The sequence below is a fragment of the Chiroxiphia lanceolata genome, chromosome 16 (assembly GCF_009829145.1).
Source record: "Chiroxiphia lanceolata isolate bChiLan1 chromosome 16, bChiLan1.pri, whole genome shotgun sequence".
Taxonomy (NCBI): domain Eukaryota; kingdom Metazoa; phylum Chordata; class Aves; order Passeriformes; family Pipridae; genus Chiroxiphia; species Chiroxiphia lanceolata.
This window is the reverse complement of record NC_045652.1, coordinates 1,520,024-1,539,356: the sequence shown is the minus strand read 5'-3', so window position 1 is coordinate 1,539,356 and position 19,333 is coordinate 1,520,024. Positions and strand designations below refer to the sequence as shown.

General features: G+C 58.5%; 3 protein-coding genes across 13 annotated transcripts in view; 1 reads left to right on the top strand and 2 right to left on the bottom strand.

Annotated features, from left to right (window-relative positions):
* CCDC78 (coiled-coil domain containing 78) overlaps positions 1 to 14,569 on the bottom strand; it is a 25,155-nt gene extending 10,586 nt beyond the window's left edge. For all 3 annotated transcript variants that reach the window (XR_004359924.1, XM_032704177.1, XM_032704176.1), the window contains exons 1-6: positions 13,722 to 14,569; positions 5,777 to 5,864; positions 5,112 to 5,172; positions 3,914 to 4,379; positions 3,653 to 3,739; positions 3,246 to 3,425 (exon numbers count right to left, since the gene is read on the bottom strand). Coding sequence is in view for 2 of the 3 variants with exons in the window: in XM_032704177.1 (XP_032560068.1) it covers positions 3,246 to 3,425; positions 3,653 to 3,739; positions 3,914 to 4,282 (636 nt within the window). In the remaining variant the exon portion in view is untranslated. The remainder of the gene's footprint in view (positions 1 to 3,245; positions 3,426 to 3,652; positions 3,740 to 3,913; positions 4,380 to 5,111; positions 5,173 to 5,776; positions 5,865 to 13,721) is intronic.
* On the top strand, positions 10,813 to 14,971 carry IGFALS (insulin like growth factor binding protein acid labile subunit). 2 transcript variants are annotated; one of them, XM_032704178.1, is made up of 2 exons: positions 10,813 to 10,849; positions 11,437 to 14,971. In XM_032704178.1, exons 1-2 carry the CDS (start codon positions 10,834 to 10,836, stop codon positions 13,248 to 13,250), a joined length of 1,830 nt encoding a protein of 609 aa, XP_032560069.1. In that variant the 5' UTR covers positions 10,813 to 10,833; the 3' UTR covers positions 13,251 to 14,971. The 2 variants fall into 2 exon arrangements, with proteins under 2 accessions (XP_032560069.1, XP_032560070.1); XM_032704179.1 differs by having other exon boundaries at positions 10,822 to 10,849; positions 11,440 to 14,971.
* Positions 14,678 to 19,333, bottom strand: NUBP2 (nucleotide binding protein 2). Of its 8 annotated transcripts, none has more exons than XM_032704200.1 (7): positions 19,290 to 19,333; positions 17,863 to 17,984; positions 17,046 to 17,244; positions 16,608 to 16,762; positions 16,297 to 16,407; positions 15,938 to 16,049; positions 14,678 to 15,393 (listed from the first exon to the last, which is right to left on the bottom strand). In XM_032704200.1, the coding sequence occupies exons 1-7, from the start codon at positions 19,303 to 19,305 to the stop codon at positions 15,251 to 15,253; spliced, it is 858 nt and encodes a 285-aa protein (XP_032560091.1). In that variant the 5' UTR covers positions 19,306 to 19,333; the 3' UTR covers positions 14,678 to 15,250. The 8 variants fall into 8 exon arrangements, with proteins under 8 accessions (XP_032560091.1, XP_032560092.1, XP_032560095.1 ...); XM_032704201.1 differs by having other exon boundaries at positions 15,938 to 16,007; XM_032704204.1 differs by lacking the exon at positions 19,290 to 19,333 and adding an exon at positions 18,897 to 18,914.

Genomic DNA, 19,333 nt, shown 5'->3' with positions numbered 1-19,333 from the left:
TCCTTCTGTCCATCCCTGCTGCCACAATCCCAGTTTGGTTGGGATGCATCCCCCAGCAGCAGCCAGCCCACAGCTCCGTGTAGGCAGCGAGATTCAAAGCAGTGCTGGTGTGAAGTGACACATTTCCAAAAGATAAAGAGGATCTGAATGAGAAAAGCTCTGTTACAGGTGATCTGGAAGGAACACTGGGGGAATTCATGTCTCCCGGGAGGGTTTCTGTGTAGATAACAAAGCTTTGATGGGGTTTATGACTGGGGACAAGCTTGAGTAATTGTTACCATGGCAGTGAATCGGGAGGATGGGAGGCAGAGGTCATCTGAGTCATCCGTGGAGAGAATAGCTTATCAAAAGATAGCACAGGGTGGGCTGGGGGAGAGCGAGGAGAAAAGAGGCTGACAAAGAGGTGAGATATACAGCTGTGAAACCTGACAGCTCCGCAGAGCCAGCCCGCTTGTTCCCCGGCCCAGAGCGATCCATTTGCAGCTGTCAGCCCCGACAATTCGGTCGGAAAGGGGGCACAGCTACCGGTTTAGCCAAAAAAAGAGGCAGTCCCGGGTTTGAGCCGGGCTTCGCTGAGCTCCCGAGCCTGGCCCGGCTCCAGAGAAAACCCCGGCGTGGAACCCGGCTCGCAGGCACTGGGTCCCCTCCGCCGAGCGCCGCCGCAGCCGCGGGACAAAGGGAGAAGGAAACTGGGAGCTAGGAAAGGTCAGAGCCTTGAAAAGGAAGAATTTACAGCGAGTCAGAAAACAGGCACCAAGTGCCTGACTGGCACCTTCTGCAAGGCGCTTCCCAAGGGCTGGGCAAGGCCGGCTCTGCGGCCGGGACAGCCCCGGGGCGGTGTGTGAATCCAGCACAAAGGGCGCCCGACAATTCAGCGGCTCCAACTGTTCCCGGCCAAGGGGCCGTGAATGAGTTCGCGGAGCTGCTTCTGCGCCAAGCAGCCATGACAACATATTGGCAAGGTCACAAGTAGCACTTGTAATTGGGAATGTGTAAAAGGTTCATTGTCTCCCCAGAAGAGCGCCGGGGAAGGGGAGGGGACAGAACCGCAGGCTGCTTTTCCCATTTCCTTTGGGAAAGTCCACACTGGGAAAATAATGAGCAAGAGGCCCATGTCGCGACAAGTCCCAGCCTGCCAAGTCGGAGCCTTTCTGGCTTCAGGCAGGGATATCTGGTAGTCAGAGCTAAGCTGAGGGTAAACCCCTCAGCATATGGATTACATCCAAGGAATTCACCTCTGGCTTCTGGACCACGCTCCACTGCTTCTTGGAGCAACCTGGTCTAGTGAAAGTGTCCCTGCCCATGGCAAAGGGTAGAACAAGATGGGTTTTAAGGTCCCTTCCAACCCAGGCCATTCCATGATTCTATAATTCTTCAGGATGCTATCCAGGCACAGGACTGAGTCCACGTGTTTTCACCCTCTGAAACATTCCAGGATCCATGTGAAAACAGTGTGTTATTACCTCTGACTCGCTAAACCCATCATTTAGAGATGTCAGCTGCCTGAAAAATCCAATTTTTGACAAACATACTGCACCCCCTTGGGGACAAGGAGCAGCTGAGAGCTCTGAACACGGAGCTATTCCTCCACGAGGAGGGAGCAGAGCAGCTCTGCCTCGTGCTCCAGTGGGATGACAGGGTGGGTTCACCCCTCTCTGAGAGCTGAGCTTGCCTCCTTGTAAGAAATTCCCGTTTCTCAGCTTATGGAAGACAGATGATCAGCTCACAGGGGTCACTAACCCACGGCATGATCATGATCCTGTATCCTCCTCTACAGAGCTTTGCAGACCATCCAGACAGACCGGACCAAAAAACGTGCCTGGTCCCAGCTCCACATCTTCCCACCACAGCCCGGCATGGAAAACCAGGTCATTTAGCTGAACCAGCGAAATTATCTGCTGGGGGAGGGAGGGGGGGAGGGAGGGAGGCAGGAGGGTGTCAGTCATTCCATCCAATTTAAAAAGGAGGAGAAGCAGGAGAGAGGAGAGGGAGGGGAGAGAGGAAAGGCTATTGAAGTAGCTGTTCTTGCCAAAGAAATACACAAATCCAGGTCCGAAAGACTCTGGTTAATAATTGCTAAGCTAACAGTCACCGGGAAGGTGACTAGCTTTTAAGGAACCATCAGAAACTTGCTTGAATTCAGTGTTTTTATGAAGCTGTCTGCCTAAAAGCTCCCAGGCCCCTTCCCGCCGCCGCCCGAAAAGAGAGCGGCTCCAATCCGTTCCCGGGCAGCCCGCGCAAGCCAAGCAGAAAAAAGGGAAACAAAGCGCGCTGGCAGCGCGGGGGGAGCGGCCCCGTGTGCCCGGGCCAGCCCCGCCGTGACCCCCGGGAACAGGGCTGGGGCCGGCCCGGAGCGGGGAGGCTGTGCCAGCGGGGGGATCACTCGGGTCAGCGTGGGCTCAGCGCCGACCCCGCTGCGCAGAGCGGGTCCCACAGACCCTGCGAGGAGGGGGAGGTGTGACATCAAACCCCCGGCTCTGCAAACAAACCCGGGGCCGTGTCACCGCTGAGGGGCTGGACCTGCCCCGGCCCCGTGCCCTGGGCTGATCCCACAGCGTGGGCAGCAGGGGAGGGGGGATTCTGCCCCTCCTCCCCCTCAGGTGAGACCCCCCTGCAGAGCTGCCTCAGGATATGGGGGAACCAACAGCACAAGGACATGGAGCTGATGGAGAGAGTCCAGAGGAGACCATGGAGATGCTCCAAGGGCTGGAGCCCCTCTGCTCTGGAGCCAGGCTGGGAGAGCTGGGGGTGCTCACCCAGAGAAGAGAAGGCTCCAGGGAGAGCTGAGAGCCCCTTGCAGGGCCTAAAGGGGCTCCAGGAGAGCTGGAGAGGGACTTGGGACAAGGGCCTGGAGTGACAGAACAATGCGGAATGGCTTCCCACTGCCAAAGGGCAGGGTTAGAATGGGATATTGGGGAAAAATTGTTGGCTGTGAGGGTGGTGAGGCCCTGGCACAGGTTGCCCATGGAAGCTGTGGCTGCTCCAACCCTGGAAGTGTCCAAGGTCAGGCTGGACAGGGCTTGAAGCAACCTGGTCTAGTGGAAGGTGTCCATGGCAGGGGAGTAGAGTTGGGTGGCCTTTAAGAGGCCCCTTCAGCTCAAACTATTCCCTAATTCTCTAAACAAGCCTCACTGGAGCTGAGCTGTGACACGAATACACAACCCAAAGCCACCAAGCTGCCTGTACATCAGAGGAATGTGAGATGGAGCCAAGAATACCGGGATGAGCACCGGAGTCTGTCTCACCTCCTGGTCCAGCTCTTTCCCAAGGGCCAGGTAGTTGCTTTTCAGGATGATGTACTCCTGTGCCAGCTCCTTCCGAGCGCTCTCCAGGGCTCGCAGGCGTTCCCGCAGGGAATCTCGCTCCCCCGTCACCTTCTCACTGCACAGCTCCAGCTCCCGCACACGGTTCTCCAGGGCCAGGATCTGCAGGGTGAAGTCAGCAGGATTAGACTGTGGCAGAGACCAGGAGCAGTCATAGGGAGATGAGTTTCATGGGAGTTTCATGGTATCTGGGATGTCAGGGGGGAATGTAGCTCTAGGCAGAGCCAAGAGAATATGCCAAGCAAAGCAAAGATGGGTGTGTAAGGAGCTGGACTGCTGGATAAAGGCATTGGCAGGGCAGAAATCGGCTATTCCAAACTTCTGGATACCATATTTTTCAGTTCAAAGTTCTCTGTCTCGTACTGCTCCTTCATTTTGTTGGTCTCTATCTGGAGATCAATGAGGTCCTTGGAAATCTAGGAGAAGGAAGGACCTAATTAAAGCCATGGATGGATTCTGAGGCCAACATGATGTTTAAGCACAACGCACACCCCTCTAGAAGGAGGAATTCCCCCCCAGATTTCCTACTGTGGATCTAGAAACCTCTTACAGCCTCACAGCTCAGTTCTCTCCAACTCTCAAAGTTTTACCTTCAGTTTTTCCTCTTCACTGAAGAGCACCCTGGCTGGGAAATCTGTCTTGGAGCTAGCCAGCTTCCCCATCCCCTCCTGGGGGTCTCCAAGCTGGTACATCCCGTCATTCCCATCCTGCAGCTGCACCTGGAGACACAGAGCAGCTCCCACAGCGGGTGCCAGCCGAGCCCTCCTCCCCCTGCCACTCACCCACCACATGCTGCTGGCAGAGCTCAGCTTTTCAGAGCCTGAACAGATTCTAGATGGGATTTTCAGCTGCCATTTTCCTCCTGTGGTGAGGATTTCCTTGGCAGAGCCTCTTCCATCACCCGGGAAGGGGCTGGAGACCTTCACACTTATATTTTTCATTAGCAAGGTGCTGCACATGCTCTGTCACAGCACTCACCTTCTCATTCTCTGCAACAATTCCAAGATCCATGTGCTCAGAGGCCGGGATCTCAGCACGGTGTGGGGCAGGCAGCAACTGAAAAGCAAAGGAAGGATCTAAGGATCTCTAATGAACTTCTCCCTGGAGGTCCAGCACTGTTGCTATCAACTTTGGTTACTGGAGGGTGTGGCATCCACCTCCATTTTAAGGTGGAACCAGTAATTCCAGCCACCCCGGGAGCTGTTAGAGGGAAGGAAATGAAACTTCTGGGGAGGCTTCTGTATTCCCAAGTCAGCAAACAACAGATATTGGAATGAGCAGCTCAGGAAACACCCCTAGCGAAGCAATATTGCCATTTTGGAGGTACCACACTGTTATGGACCATTCCCAAACCTGGCCTCCATCTCTAGGGCAGGGATCTTCCAGTACTTAAAGGGGGCTGATAAAAAAGAGGGAGAGCAACATTTTCCATGGACAGACTGTACCAGGACAAGGGAGAATGGCTTCCCTCTGCCAGAGGTTAGATGGGATATTGGGAAGAAATTCTTCCCTGTGAGGGTAGGGAGGCCCAGAGAAGCTGTGGCTGCCCCATCCCTGAAAGTGTCCAAGGCCAGATCGGACAGGGCTTGGATTCACCTGGGCTAGTGGAAGGTGTAGGGGGTGAAACAAGATGAGCTTTAAGGTCCCTTCCAACCCAAACCGTTCTATGACTCCGTGATCTGATTAGCCCATTAATTAACCCATTAACACTACCACATGCTCCAAACCATCCAGGAGCATCTAACTTGCTTCTGGGCAACTTTCTCTTGATCTCTGCAGTCCTTGTACCTCTCATGTCAGTGAGTCACCCAAAAGGTCCCAGGATCTCGGAGCTGTGGTCAAGCTGAAGCTGGTGACAGAAAAGACCTTTCCCAGTTTATCTCTTCACATCAGAGACACTGTGGACAAAATCTAAACTTCAAAGCAAAGCATGCACTGAAACGAGCCCAGATTAGCCCAGACAGTGCAAAAACTGGGTTGTGCTGGGTCTACACAGTGCTGCTGGCCCCAAACTGGGACCAGCCAGGCTGGAATAGGACAAATCCCAAGTGTGTGCAAAGCTAAAAGTGCTTGAAGCATCTCCAAGGTAAGAGTGAGGGTAAAAGGGAGTGTAGGGCATGGTGGATAGTGCTGGAAAACCCTGAACAGGGGTAAAACTAGATGGACTAGGTGACCTTTAAAGGTCCCTTCCAACTCAAACTAGTTGATGATTCTATGATTCTAAAATGAATTCCAGTTCTTAATCTCCTCGTTTCAGGCTTATTATCACTGCTATTTCTGTAGAGTGGGTGAGTTTAGGTAAGAATCTGTCTTCTAGAGAAGAAAAGCTTTGACAATTAATGTTCAAAAAAGACCACAGCTCTGAATAACTCTTCTGGATCTGTCAGAGCCAAGAGGATGAGAGGGAGAGGGGCCATCCTGACAGAAGCTCCATGCCAAGCAAAACTCCTCACCTGGTCCAGGCTGCTGGAGAAGCCCCTCAAGGGGGATTGAATGAAGGTCCATGGATGTGATACCCAGGGACTGAACATTCCAGGGGCTCTGGGGAAGGAGAAGCCAACAGAGCGTCCAATTAGGGCTTATTTTTCTGCCGAAAGAACTTAACAGACCTGAAGTAATTTTATTAAGGTAATGAAAGTGCTGATGAGAATTCACAGTCTCTTCACACCCACCCAGGAGCTGAAAGCCAAATTCACACCCTGCCCACGGCAGAGGGGGCTCAGCACATGGGGGAGCTGAGCAGCAGCTCCACTCCCCGGGCACATGCTGTGTCCTGAGGGGTCTCAGCCCCACAGGACACCCCAAGGATGGGCACTCAGGCTGTCCCACACCCCAGGACACCTGATTTAGGAGGGCAAACAGCCCGTGCCACCACGGTGGCACAGCCAGGTTCTTCCTGATCCTCAGGGTGCCCATTTCACATGGTAGAGGACAATTAACATCCATAAATATGACATTAGTTATGCAAACCCACCTTGGTGGCAGGTGTCCTATGGGCACCAGGAATGACAGTGCCCACTTTCCCCCTGGTTAGGGAATACGAAGCAAATTTTGTCCTGGCCCACACCACAAAAAGCAATTTTGGGCTGAGAAATGAGTTTTTAGGGTGTCACTGCAGCCCCGAATCTCCATCTCTGCTCCAGAGTAAAACCAAACAGAAAGTCTGTGTTTTGTTAACTCCACCAAAGGCCAGCTCTGTACTGAGGCTTTTTCACTCTTCCTGTCAAGGACGCCTTAAGCACAGCAGCTGTGGGGGCTGGGTCACCCTCGTGCTCCAAGGTACCAACCTCTCCCCTGGGATGCAGCACACAGATGGAGAAACGCTCCCAAATCCACAGGAGTTCAAGGGGAAACGGGTGGAATATTTGTAGCCCGCAGCCCACCGGGCCGATGCCGCTGTTTGTTGTCACCTCCCCTGCGGCCCTGCGGCCCTTGGTAGGGTCACACACCGCGCTCGGCCCCGAGGGGACCCGCGGGCGGAGCGGGGGGAGCAGCCCCCGCCTTCCCCGGAGCCTTCGGCAGGGCCCGGCACAGCCTTAGCGCAGTGACTGGCTCCATCTGGCTTCCAGCGCCAGCAAAGGGAATTTGCGTTCGCTCCTGGATGCGGCGGATCCCTGCTGGGAGGCGGGTGGAGTACCGGGAATGCCCGGTGTGGTGGGAGCAGCCCACAGTGTCACCTGCCTGGAGGCACAGAGGTGCCCAGCCGTGGCACCCGCAGGCCAGGCTCCCACTGATCCTCCCAACGCATTTTCTTATTATATCCAATCTAAATCCACTGTCTCCCAGTTTAAAAACATCATCCTTTCTCCTGTCTTGGGGAAAAGTTTCTCTCCACTGCTCTTCCAAGCCCCCTCATGTATTGCCGGGCTGCCACAAGGTCTTCTGCAGGCTGGACAGCCCCAGCCATTCCAGCCTGGGGAAGGAAGAGGAGGAGGGAGCTGGAGCAGCTCTCTCAGCTCTCCCTTCCCATGGTCCCCCCGGACCTGCTCTGACCCGTCGGGGTCTGCCCTGGGCTGGGATCCAGGGGCGTCAGGAGGGAGAATCATCTCCTTGGCCCTGCTGAACAAGCTGCTTGTGCTGCAGCCCAGGAGGTGTTGGGTTTGCTGGACTGCCAGTACCCAGTGCTGCCTCGTGTCCCTTTTGTCACCCCTCTGGCATCTCCAGGTGCTTCCCCATGGGGCTGAGAAGGAGGGCTGGGATGGGGCAGGCACGGAGGTGGCAGGAGGCAGTGGGGGGGTTGTGGCCATGCAATCCCAGGCAGGGGGAGGGTGTGTGGCCCATTCCCCCCAACCAGGCACCCCGAGGACCAGGCTGACCCCTCCACCCAGCAGCTGCTGTGGGGCTGGCATAGAACCCACCAGGTCTGGAGAGCTGACCTGGGACACGGACCCCTCCCCCCTTCCTGGCACACCAGCACTGTCATCAAGGTGAGTTAGGCAAGGTGGCTGCCTCCCATCCCTCTGTTCACTCCCCAAATCCAGCTTTGACCTGGCAGCCACTGCTGGGACAGGCTCTCCTGTCCCCACACATCTCCAACCTCCCGCTCCCCAGGCTTCTTCTTTTCCCCAAACCTCAGTGTTTGGGAATTTTCCCATCTGTGTCTCCAGCAACAGCCTGGCCACCCTGAGTCATGCCTTGGGGATGTCCTCACCTCTCCCAGTCCAACCAGTCCAGCCAGGCTGGGCTGGTGGTGAGGTTTCACGTGGCCACCAGGGCTGTAATTGGCTTCCCCGAGAGCCTCTGGTGCATCCAGCACCTTTCCCAACTTTCCCAGTACCCGTGGCAGGGCAGGAACTGACACTTGGTGATGCCCATGGGGACCTTTGCCAGCAGCTGCCAGGCCCCTGTGCCCCCACTCCCAGGTCCCCATCTCCAGTGACAGGGACCAGGGTGGCCAGAAAGGTGGGTGGCCACTGAGCCCCAGGCCAAGCCCCACTCCTGGGGCCTGGTCCCTGCTGGTGTCCCCAGGAGAGTGGCACAAGCTCTGGGGTGCTGGTGTCACCCATCCCAGCTCTCTCGGGCAGCAGCATCAGGGCTGGCACGGTTTTGGTTGGGGATGAGGAGCAGGAGTGCTGGTTGCCCTGGCAATGCGAGATGGTCTCCTCCAGACAGCGACAATATTTGGCAAGATTTGCTAAAAATACTCCCTAACTCAGCTGTGACAACACCACGTGTGTCACATCCCTCCTCCCCTCAGGGCTCACCCTGGGTTGGTGCTGTCCCTGCTGGTGTCCAGAGCTGTCCCTGGTCACTCACCCTGGTGGGTGGGGATGGACCAGAGAGCTCCTGGGGTCCCACAGCAGACCTGGCAGAGCCACCAGCACCAGTCCCTCCCCAGTTCAGCCAGAACAGGGAGCCAGGGACAGCTGGTGGCATTTCCCCACACACAGGGACCAGGAAGTTCCCTGGGGAGGGACCTGCAGGCACAAGAGGGCTGCTGGGGAAGGTAAATGATTCCTTAGAGTTTAAATAGGTTTGAAAACTACTTTTTTATGATTTTGCTGCTTTTCCTAATACCATTACAGCCTTCTCCATGGCAACCAGGGGAGGCAGCTCAGACTTTGGTCCCAGCCAGGGAGATTATCTGTCAAAGCTGAAGTGATGGGGGGATCAAGTGGGGAGGTCCACAGTGGCCAGGGACACGGTGGGAGGAGGACATCCATGGTGGGGACCTAAATGAGGTCCCCAGGGTGGCTGTGGAGCTGTGGCACACTGGGCAGGTGGAGGTCCAGGTGTTCAAGGTGAGCTCATGGTGATGCTGAAGGGATCAACATTCACGGGGTTCCAGCCACAGGTGATGGGACACATCTGGAGGAGGTGCCCTCAGGGAGGTTTAAAGGTGGGGACAGGTCTAGAAGAGATGCCTCAAGGACCTTTAAAGGTGGAGATGGGTCCAGCTCCTCCCTGTAACACAGCCACACTGGGAAGGGATTTGCTTATTGACTCTCTTTACTTTCCCATCACATCTCATTTGACATTTTCCCAGAATGGGCTGCTGAACACAGGGATAAACCTGCTCCCAGCCACAGGCAGGGCTCGTTTAAACTTCCCAAAGAGGTTTGTGGGTTTTGGCTGGCTGAGCTGTGCTGGCTCAGCTCTTTTTAGCTTCCAGATTGATTACACCTTGTGTCAATATGTGCTCAGTGCCTACTAGTGGGTGCGTGTACCCCCATCCCGTGTTTCTCCCTTCTGATCTATAAATTCCCAGAAGGGAGGATTAAAATAGAGGGGGAGGAGAATGGCACTCAGGGCCAAAAGGGAAGGGAGAAAGCAGTGCCTGTGGGAAAGTTGTGTTGCAAGGCTGGAGCCTGGATGTCTCTCTCCAACACGTCTTCCCATGGTCATGGAACTGCTTGAGTTCAGTGATGAAGAGCTGAGATGTGGCCTGTGGAGCTGGGGGACATGCCAGGATCCCATGGGAATGGGCATGGTGGGGACACCCATGGCATGGGACTGGTGGTGGACAGCTTCCCTGTTCCATCTCCACCTCCCAAAGCAGCCTGGTGGGAACTGGAGCTGGGGGAGATGCCAGGCTCCGATGGCACAGTGGTGCAGAGCATCCCTGCTCCACTTGCAGCAGGGGGGGAACCAGGGCTGGGAAGAACAACACTGGTGGAGATACCCGTTCCTGGAGGTGAAGGATGTGAATGATGCCAAACTTCATCTTCAGGGAAGAACAGGGCTACCAGGACATGGGGAAAGGCTGTGGCTTTTCCATCCAGCAGTCACTGGCCACGAGGCTCCTCTCACTGGGGCTTTCTCTTTCTGCCCTGGAAAGTGGTAAAACATTCCACAGAACCTCTGTTCAGGCTGGTGGGGAAATGCCCAGGCACACAGGATGAGGTGACCAGCCTCCCCAGCGTGGTTTTGAGGAGCTGCCAGGGGCAGAGTGTGAACTGCCGGCCCTGGAGCACCATTCACATCACCCCACTGTCCAGGGGACCCTCACAGCCACCATTTCACCAGTGGGAGATTGGGTCCTGATGCAGCATGAGGACCCACTGCCAGGGCTTATCCCAGGGCATCCCTGGCAGAGGAGGGCAGGCACCCAAGGAAGGGTCAGTGTTCAGGACCCTCCAGGAGCTCAGGACAGGGTCATGGGACATCCTGTGAGGTTGCCCCATCCCTCCCTCCACCCTCCCTGCCCACTCAAACCCCATCTCTGGCAGGATCCCCATCCCCACTCCATCAGATTCCTGGATATCTCACTCCATGCCCTTTTCCCGAGCTGCCCTAAAGGCAGTTACAGACCAGGGGGAGCAGCGAGGAGCCCGTCCCGGTGCCAGTAACCCTGGCCAGACTGTCCCGGGGGCTCAGCCCAGCCCGGCCCAGCAGCAGTGGGGTTAAGCCCGGCCCAGCAGCAGTGGGGTTAAGCCCGGCCCAGCAGCAGTGGGGTTAAGCCCGGCCGGGCGGCTGGACAGGCGTCAAGGTGGTTGCTCCATCCATCCCTGCAGGCGGCGGGGCCGAGAGCGGAGCGGGAGCGGGAGCAGGAGCTGCCCTGCCCGTCGCCATGAGCGCAGGCAAAGGTGAGGCTGGGGAACCTGCCCCTGGGCCGGGCTTGGGCTGGGGGGACACCCTCAAACTCTGCTGGGGCTTCAGTCACCCTTCGCTCTTCTCCTCCTCCACTGCTGATTATACATTCTGGGGGCCCCCGAGCTGCCTGGGGGGCTTGCAGGCACTGTAGGGCAGAGCACAAACCTGGCTGGGGGCTGCAGGGGTGGGCAGGGACTGCAGCACAGAGACCCTCTGGCTCTAAGGAACAGCAAGTTAAGGGGAGGCAGCTGGGGAGGAAGGAGAGGGTACTGGAGGGCCTTTCCCCATGAAAGGCAGAAGCTGCTGCAGCCACTGCAATATAGAGATGAGTTCTGGGGGTCCATGCTCGGGCTCTGAGGAGTCTGAGCCGTGGCAGGAGCGGGGGGTGATCCCACACCCTCTCCCAAGGGATCCAACCTCTGCAAACTGCTGCAGCTGCCCTGCGTGTGCAAAGGGCTGGGACTGACCCCTCCACCCCCAACTCCAGCAGCACAGGCAGCCGGCAGGGGGGTCCCAAAGGGGTCCCCTGGAGCAGCCGTGTCCCCGCACTGACCGAGGCCCCTTTCCTCACACCCCACAGCAGGCGTCCCCCTCCTGCTCCCCCTGGCCCTGCTGCTGGCTGCTGCCTCCCAGCCCCCGGGGGGGGACCCCCCGAAGGAGCAGGGGGACACGGACCCGCCCCGCTGCCCCAGCCCCTGTGCCTGCAGCCTGGACGACTACAGCGAGGAGCTCAACGTGTTCTGCAGCGCCCGCAACCTGACGCGCCTGCCCGAGGACGTGCCCCCCAACGCCAAGGCCCTGTGGCTGGACGGCAACAACTTCACCCTCCTGCCGGCTGCTGCCTTCAGGAACCTGTCAGCCCTGGACTTCCTGGACCTGCAGAGCAGCCAGCTGGCCGGCGTGGAGCAGCACGCCTTCCACGGGCTGAGGAGCCTCTACCACCTGCACCTGGAGCGCAACCGCCTGCGGCACCTGGCCCCGCACACCTTCCTGCACACCCAGAACCTCGTCTCCCTCAGCCTCAACAACAACCACTTCAGCAAGGTGGAGGAAGGGCTGTTCGCGGGGCTCTCCAACCTCTGGTACCTGAACCTGGGCTGGAACTCGCTGGTGGTGCTGCCTGACAAGGTGTTCCATGACTTGCCCAACTTGAGGGAGCTGATCCTGGCCGGGAACAAGCTCCCCTACCTCCAGCACCAGCTCTTCTGCAGCCTCACCGAGCTGAAGGAGCTGGACCTGAGCGGGAACGCGCTCAAGGGCATCAAGATCAACATCTTTGTCAAGCTGCAGAAGCTGCAGAAGCTGTACCTGAACCACAACCAGATCAACGCCATCGCCCCCCGCGCCTTCATGGGCATGAAGGCCCTGCGGTGGCTGGACCTGTCCCACAACCGCCTCGTCTCGCTGTACGAGGACACCTTCCTGGGCCTCCTGAGCCTGCACGTCCTACGCCTGTCCACCAACTCCATCACCAGCCTGAGGCCCAGGACCTTCAAAGACCTCCAGTTCCTGGAGGAGCTGCAGTTGGGGCACAACAGGATCCGGAGCCTGGTGGAAAGGACCTTTGAGGGGCTGGGGCAGCTGGAGGTTCTCAGCCTCAACAACAATCAGCTGCAGGACATCAGGGCTGGGGCCTTCCTGGGGCTGTACAACGTGGCAGTCATGCACTTGTCTGACAACTGCATCAAGGTCCTCCCTGACTTTGTCTTCAAGGGGGTCACCAAGCTGCACAGCCTCCATCTGGAGCACAGCTGCATGGGCAGGATCCGAGCAAACACCTTCTCCGGGCTGTCCAGCCTCAGGCGGCTCTTCCTGCAGCACAACAGCATCTCCCTCATCGAGGACCAGAGCTTCAGTGAACTGCACGAGCTCCTGGAGCTCGACCTGAAGCACAACAGGCTGAGCCACCTCTCACCTCGGCTCTTCGTGGGTCTGAGCAACCTGGAGTACCTCTTCTTGTCCTCCAACCAGCTCCTGGAGATCTCCCAGGACACCTTCAGCCCGCTCCAGAGACTCTTCTGGCTTGACCTTTCCCACAACCAGCTGCAGACACTGGACAACACCGTCATCTCCCCCCTGGCCAACCTGCGGTACCTCAGCCTGAGGAACAACTCCCTGGAGACCTTCTCTGTGGGCTTCCTGTGCCCCCCCTTCACCCTGGAGCAGCTGTGGCTGGGGGGCAACAACTGGCACTGCAACTGCTCCCTGAAGGGGCTGCGGGACTTCTCCCTGCAGCACCCGGCGGTGGTGCCGCGCTTCGTGCAGTCGGTGGCCGAGGGGGACGACGCCCAGGAGCCCGTGTACACCTACAACAACCTCACCTGCCTGCACCCCCCGGCCCTGGCAGGGCTGGACCTGCGGGACACCACCGAGGAGAGCTTTGCTCACTGCTGAGCTGGGCTGGCCCCTCCCAGGGGATGAGCCGTTCCCGATGGGGGATCCTCCCCTGCCACCTCCCTGCCCTGTCCCGGGGCAGCAGCAGGAGCTGGGGCTCTGTGGCCACCCCAGACAAGCCCAGCTTTGCCACCACCTCCAGCTGCCACCACAAGGAGAGTCAAGCCCAGGCAATGCTGGATGGGCAGCAGCTCCTGGGCTTCAAACTGAACATTTCAGCCCTTTAATATTTAAATAGCAGCCCCCAGTTGTTCCCAGTGGGAACATCTCTAAGCCTCCAGGATGGGGGAGTGCTGCCCCGCCCCACAAGGGGCATCCCTGCCTGGGCCAGAACTTGTGTGGGACAAAACAAAGCATCCTCCAGCCACGGAGCTGTGGAGAAATCCTAAAATCCCCCCCAAGCTCAGGGAAGGGGGCAGAGGACTTGCTTGAATGATTCCTTGCAGCAGCAGAGAGCCACACGTCACTCACCTGATAAATGGCAGCAGACAAATAAACCTTTGGAGCTATTGCAACCCCTCTTGGAAGTTCATTTGTTCCACAGCTCGTGACCCCCAGCTGGGGTTTCTCCCCAGAGCCCACTCAGGGTGAGGAGTGCAGATCTTGGGGGGGGGTCAGGAGCTCACAGCGTTTCCCACAAGCTCTGGGTGGGTGACACGCACCCAGAGAGGGAGCAAGAGGTGCCTGGCCATCCCCCAGAAGCCAACAGCCCTGTCAGACTCCAGCACTGCTCCTGGCTCTTCAAATCCCAGAGAAGCGTTCAAAGGTCAGGTAAAATTTTCCTGGAAAATTGCACATGGGGAAACCTGGTCAGGTGTGGGTCCCACAGGCACAGTGGGAGCAGGGGGGGATGGTGCTCCTGCTCTCCTCCAAGCGATGGCTGCCTGCTATAATCCCATCTGGTTAGTGGGAATACAACATTTCCCTGTCTTCCTGGGACTTCACTGTGAGGGCGAGTCCCAGACATGGAGAGGGAGGCAGGCAGGAGGGGCTCAGAGTCCAGGAGAGGGAGATAAAATGCAAGGCCACCACTTCCATTTGCTTCCCCAGCTTAACTCAAGCCTGCATGAGGAGGGCAGGACCCAGGGGAGCAGCAGCCCATGGAAAGAGGTTCCAGAGGGAACAGGACACTCGGAGCAATGAAGCAGAAACCACCTGGGGACATGGAGGAGCCCCACGTGTGGCAGGGGGATGGAGAACACCCATGGCAAATGATCCCAAGAAGGACTGCCAGGGCCAGCTCACAGCGAGACAAGGGACAGGCTGGATCCTGAAGCTGTTACAGAAGAAGGGATTTAGCTGAATTCCAGCAAGAAAACCAGGGAAAAGAAGGAAGTACCTGGATGTACATGAAGTGTTCGCAATGCCAAGACTCAGACCTACAGCGAGGTCCGAAGGCATGGAAAAGCAGGAGTCACAGACTTGGATTTAAGAAAAGTATTTACTGCCTGGAATCTTCAAAGATATTCCTGAGCCATATAACCCCCAACAGACCCAAGGCCTTGTTTCCAGCATGATGGGATGCAGATCTCACAGGTGGGGGAGCTCCTGGAGACGTTCCCTCACATGTAGCACACGCCGCGTCCTCATCAGGAACCAGCGAGCACAGGGGCCTGGCTTGGGTCCACATGGAGCATCCAGCATGACTCAGGCACTGAACCAAGAACCTGTAATCCATCACTGAACCAAGTACTGTGGAATCCATCCCATGGGGAGAGCAGGGGGAGGCAGCAGCACACGGAGCCACGATCTGGATCATCGGTGTCATGTGGGTTCACTGAGGGAAGAACAGCCACTTGCCACTGCAGCTCCAGAGTCTCTTTGGATCCAGGGGGATGGAGCAGTACTTCCCTTTTGGAACTGCCGTGAACAGTAGGAACCTGTGCTTCCCCTCCCTCCCTCAGTCCTCAGTGAGACAGTTTCAGATTTAACCAGCTCCTGCATCCCCCGTCCCAGCTGGCCCAGGGCTCAGCCAGAAACAGTTCAGCTCCACAACCTTCTCAGGAGCTCTGCTGTGATGTATCCAAGATCTGCTGGGCGATGTGAGCCAAGGCAGGGAAAGCAGAACTTTTGGGAAACTCTTGGATGAAGTCTTTGCCTTCTTCCAAGCTCTGGCTGAGCTGGGGGTCCAGGGGAACACAGCCTGTGGGACAGGAGTGGGAGAGTGAGTGCTTGCTCCTTGTACGACAAAGGTCTGGAGTCAGGGTTAAAGAAACACACTGCCAGAGTCAACTCCAGGAGAATCAGTAGGAAAGCTCTCCAGGAGCTAATTATCACCTGCAACTGCTTCCTCTGGGTCCAAGACCCCACCACACCCCAGTGCTTCAGGAGAGGTGCTTTCCCCCCTGATCCCAGCCCTTCCAGGGGCAGAGTTCAGCCCTCAGCCCCCATTTCTCAGGGAGGCTCCAGGACACCCCAACATGGTTCTTGGGCAGCTCCAAGCTTGTTTACCCTGTCACCATGATGTCAGCAGCCAGAGTAGGCTGCTGCACCACCCCTCTGCCCCAGCCAGGTGCCCACAGGGAGCAGTTTGGATGGCAGAGGAGCAAAGCACGACCCAGACCCCAGCTCTGCCTGGGGCTCATGGGGACTGGAGTCCAGCCCACCTGCCCCGTGATGCTGCTTCTCTGCACTCTGCCATCCCACAGCATCACCCTGAGCAGAGCTCTGCTCCAGAGCCCACTCACCCAGGAAGGGCACCCCAGCGTGCTTGGCCAGCTCCTCCCCTCCGCCTTTGGAGAAGATGTTTGTGCACTCCTGGAGGAGGAAGAACATCAGGGAGTCATGAATTCCAGAGCCCTGTGTGACAGAGGAGGTGCTGCATCACCTGAGCAGAGCCAGCTCCTCCCCACCCTCCACCCTCAGGGCCTGTGCCAGTTCTCCTCAGGAGAGCAGAGCCAGTGGCTTTTCCCAAAGCTGGCACACAGACCTGGCAGCACCTCCCCTCCCTGGTGCACAGCATCACCCTCATGGCATTTGCCAGGACACCCCAGCCCAAGGAAGGGCCCCAGCAGCCCCAGGGTCCCAGTAAGGTGAGGAAGCTCACGGAGCAGTGGGGGCACACGAAGCCGCTCATGTTCTCCACGACGCCCAGGACCCGCAGCCCCGTCTTCTTACAGAACGTCAGCTCCCGCCTCACGTCCCCCACGGACACGGCCTGGGGGAGCAACGGGAACGGGGGTGGGCCTCTGTCCACCACAGCTGGGGGTCCAGAGCAGTGGAAACCAAGTGGGAGGCAGATGTGTAGAACAAGCAGCCACAGACAGGATGTGGAAACATCCGCCTGGGGGGCATATTCCCCCCCAAACCACTCCCAGAGGCAGGTGCCCGCCCAGGAACTCCAGCCCCCTGTCCTACCTGGGGTGTTGTGACCAGGATTGCTCCAAGCAGCCTGTGGGGCCTCAAGGCCTCCACAGTGGAGATGTGCTCGTCAGAGGTGCCCGGCGGGGTGTCCACGATGAGGAAATCCAGATCCCCCCAGGCCACATCGGTGACAAACTGTTTGATCAAAGCTATGAAATAAAAGGGACAGATAAAAACCCACACAACAGGTGCCCTGGGAGCCGTGGGACAGGGCTTGGGAAGCACCCTGGGTGACAACAGGGAGGGGGGGCAGGGTGATCTGCCAGCACAACACACGCTGCACTCTCCCCACCTGAGTGAGCTGAACCCACTCCTGCAGAACAGGAGCCTCATTGCCACAAGGAGTGACACAACCAGGAGGCATCGGCACCTCCAGGAGGGTTCACAGAAGGTTTCAGGGAAGGTTTCCCCAGCCCCAAACCCCACCATTACCGTTTTTCTTGGGTCCTCTCCACACCACGGCGTCGTCCGGCCGCTCCAGCAGGAAGCCGATGGACATGAGGGCGACAGCCCTGTCCTGGCCCACGAACACGGGCACCCAGCCACTGTCACACTGGTGCACAGCCCTGTCCTGCACCCTCAGCATGCGGGGGATGCTGGGCCCACACAGGTCCACGTCCAGGATCCCCACCTGTGGGACCAGCACAGCCCTTCAGCCAGGGAGGGCTCAGAGCTCCCAGGCTCCCTCCCGGGCAGGGGGAGGCAGTCCCCAAAGCTGGGCTGCTCACAGCCAGATCTGAAACACAGTTTCAAAGAACTGCTTTAGATCTGACTGCACTCCTGGCCTCCTTCCCCCCAGGAACATCTCCTGGGTGTTTCCAAGCACTTTATGCCAGAATCCAAGTGGCATTAGCTGCACAGAGCCTTTAAAAAGACCCTCAAGGAATTCAGCCTGTCTCCTGCACACACAGTTCCCTTTTGTTCCCATTGTCACAGTGTCCTTCAGCTCACCCACTTCACCCCCCAGAGGGAGTGGGTGTTAACATTACAAACCAGCAATGTAATTTCTCAGAGCCTCAGCTTCAAACCCGACAGTAAATATTGGGTGATTTTAGTCTCTTGGGTAAAAGAGAAATGAACTCACTTACCTGACCCAGTTACCTGCAAACACAGAAGAATCACTCGAAGCACTCTTACAAACAGAAAACGCACAGGCAGCCCACACAGGACACACACACCACAAGCAGAGCCCAGCCCAGCCCAGCCGGAGGCTGGGAAGGGGAAGGCAGAGCTCCCCCACCCCACTCACCCTGTGCCCGTGGTGCCGCAGTGCCAGGGCCAGCTCGGTGCTCAGGGTGCTCTTGCCCACCCCGCCCTTTCCTGACAGCACCAGCAGGATGTGCCTCACCCCCAGCAGGTTGGTGCTTCTCTCTGGGAGGAAAGACAGGGAGGCATCAGTTTCTTCTGCTGAGAGACAACAGCCCCTGCCACAGGCTCTGCTGAGGTGACAGTGGCTCTCACTGCCCCAGCAAGTCTGCTTTAAGTGTATCATGGAGTCATGGAATATCCTGAGCTGGAGGGACCCACAAGGATCATCCAGTCCAGTCCCTGGCCCTGCACAGACACCCCAACAGTCCCACCCTGTCCCCAAGAGCATTGTTCAAACACTTCTTGAGCTCTGGCAGCCTTGGGGCTGTGCCCACTGCCCTGGGGAGCCTGGTCAGTGCCCAACCAGCCTCTGGGGGAAGAACCTTTTCCTGAGATCCAACCTGACCCTGCCCTGACACCGCTCCAGCCATTCTCATGTCACACGGAGCAGAGGTCGGTGCCCTTCTGGGGAAGATGCAGCCCCCGCTGAGCTCTGCCCTCAGTATAAGGGAGAGGAAAAGAAGAGCTGTATGTGCCACAGCCCTTCTGCCATTAGAAAAGGGACAATAAGACAGTAAATATTCCACGAGGAATCGGCTTGTCCGGATGACCTCAGTGGCAGCTGGGCAGCAAAGCACTAAACACCGCCGGGGGCTGGTCAGGCTCGGCCCTGGGCTGGGGTGAGCTCAGGCCCTTGGCGTTTCCTTCCTCTAGTGTCACACCAGTCGCTTCCTGCCAGTCCCACGCTCCTGTCCTGCCTCCCAGCCGTTCCCTGTGTGCTGTCAGAGCTCCCGGGGCTCCGCTTTGGGCTCAGTCCCCGCGTCCGACCAGCGCGAGGCCGGGACGGGCAGCGCTCGGGGCAGGGGGTCGGACCGGGGCTCCCGCCACCGCCGGGCAACGCCACCAACCCACGGGCCCGCGTCCCACCGGCACCGACTACCCGCGCCGGGCCCGGGGCATGGAGCCCGCCCGCACCATGGCCGAGCTCATCCGCGCCTCCGCCGACGGTAACGGCCCTGGGGCCAGGACAGGGCGGGGGGAAAAGGGGGCCGGGGAGGGGCCGGGGCTCCGCGGCCAGCAGCAGCGGGTACTCTGTCGTTCCTCGGCGCTGCCCCAGCGGGAGCCGGGCCTGGGCCCCCGGCGAGGCCCTGGCCGGGGCTCCCGGTACGGGGACCCGCGTCCAGCACTGCGGCATCGGCCCGGCCCGAGCACCGCGGAGCTCCCCGGGAGCGGGTCCCGACCCCGCGTTGGGCCCGGTCAGCCCCCGCAAGGTCCGGGCCCCCGGGGCCCCGCTCCCTGCCGAGGGCCGGTTCTCCCCGGCGGTGCCGGTTCCCTCCCTGCTCCCGTTCGCCCCCGGGCCCCGCTCACCGCCCGGCCCGTCCATGCCGCCGACCCGCCCCGCCCGCTTCCGC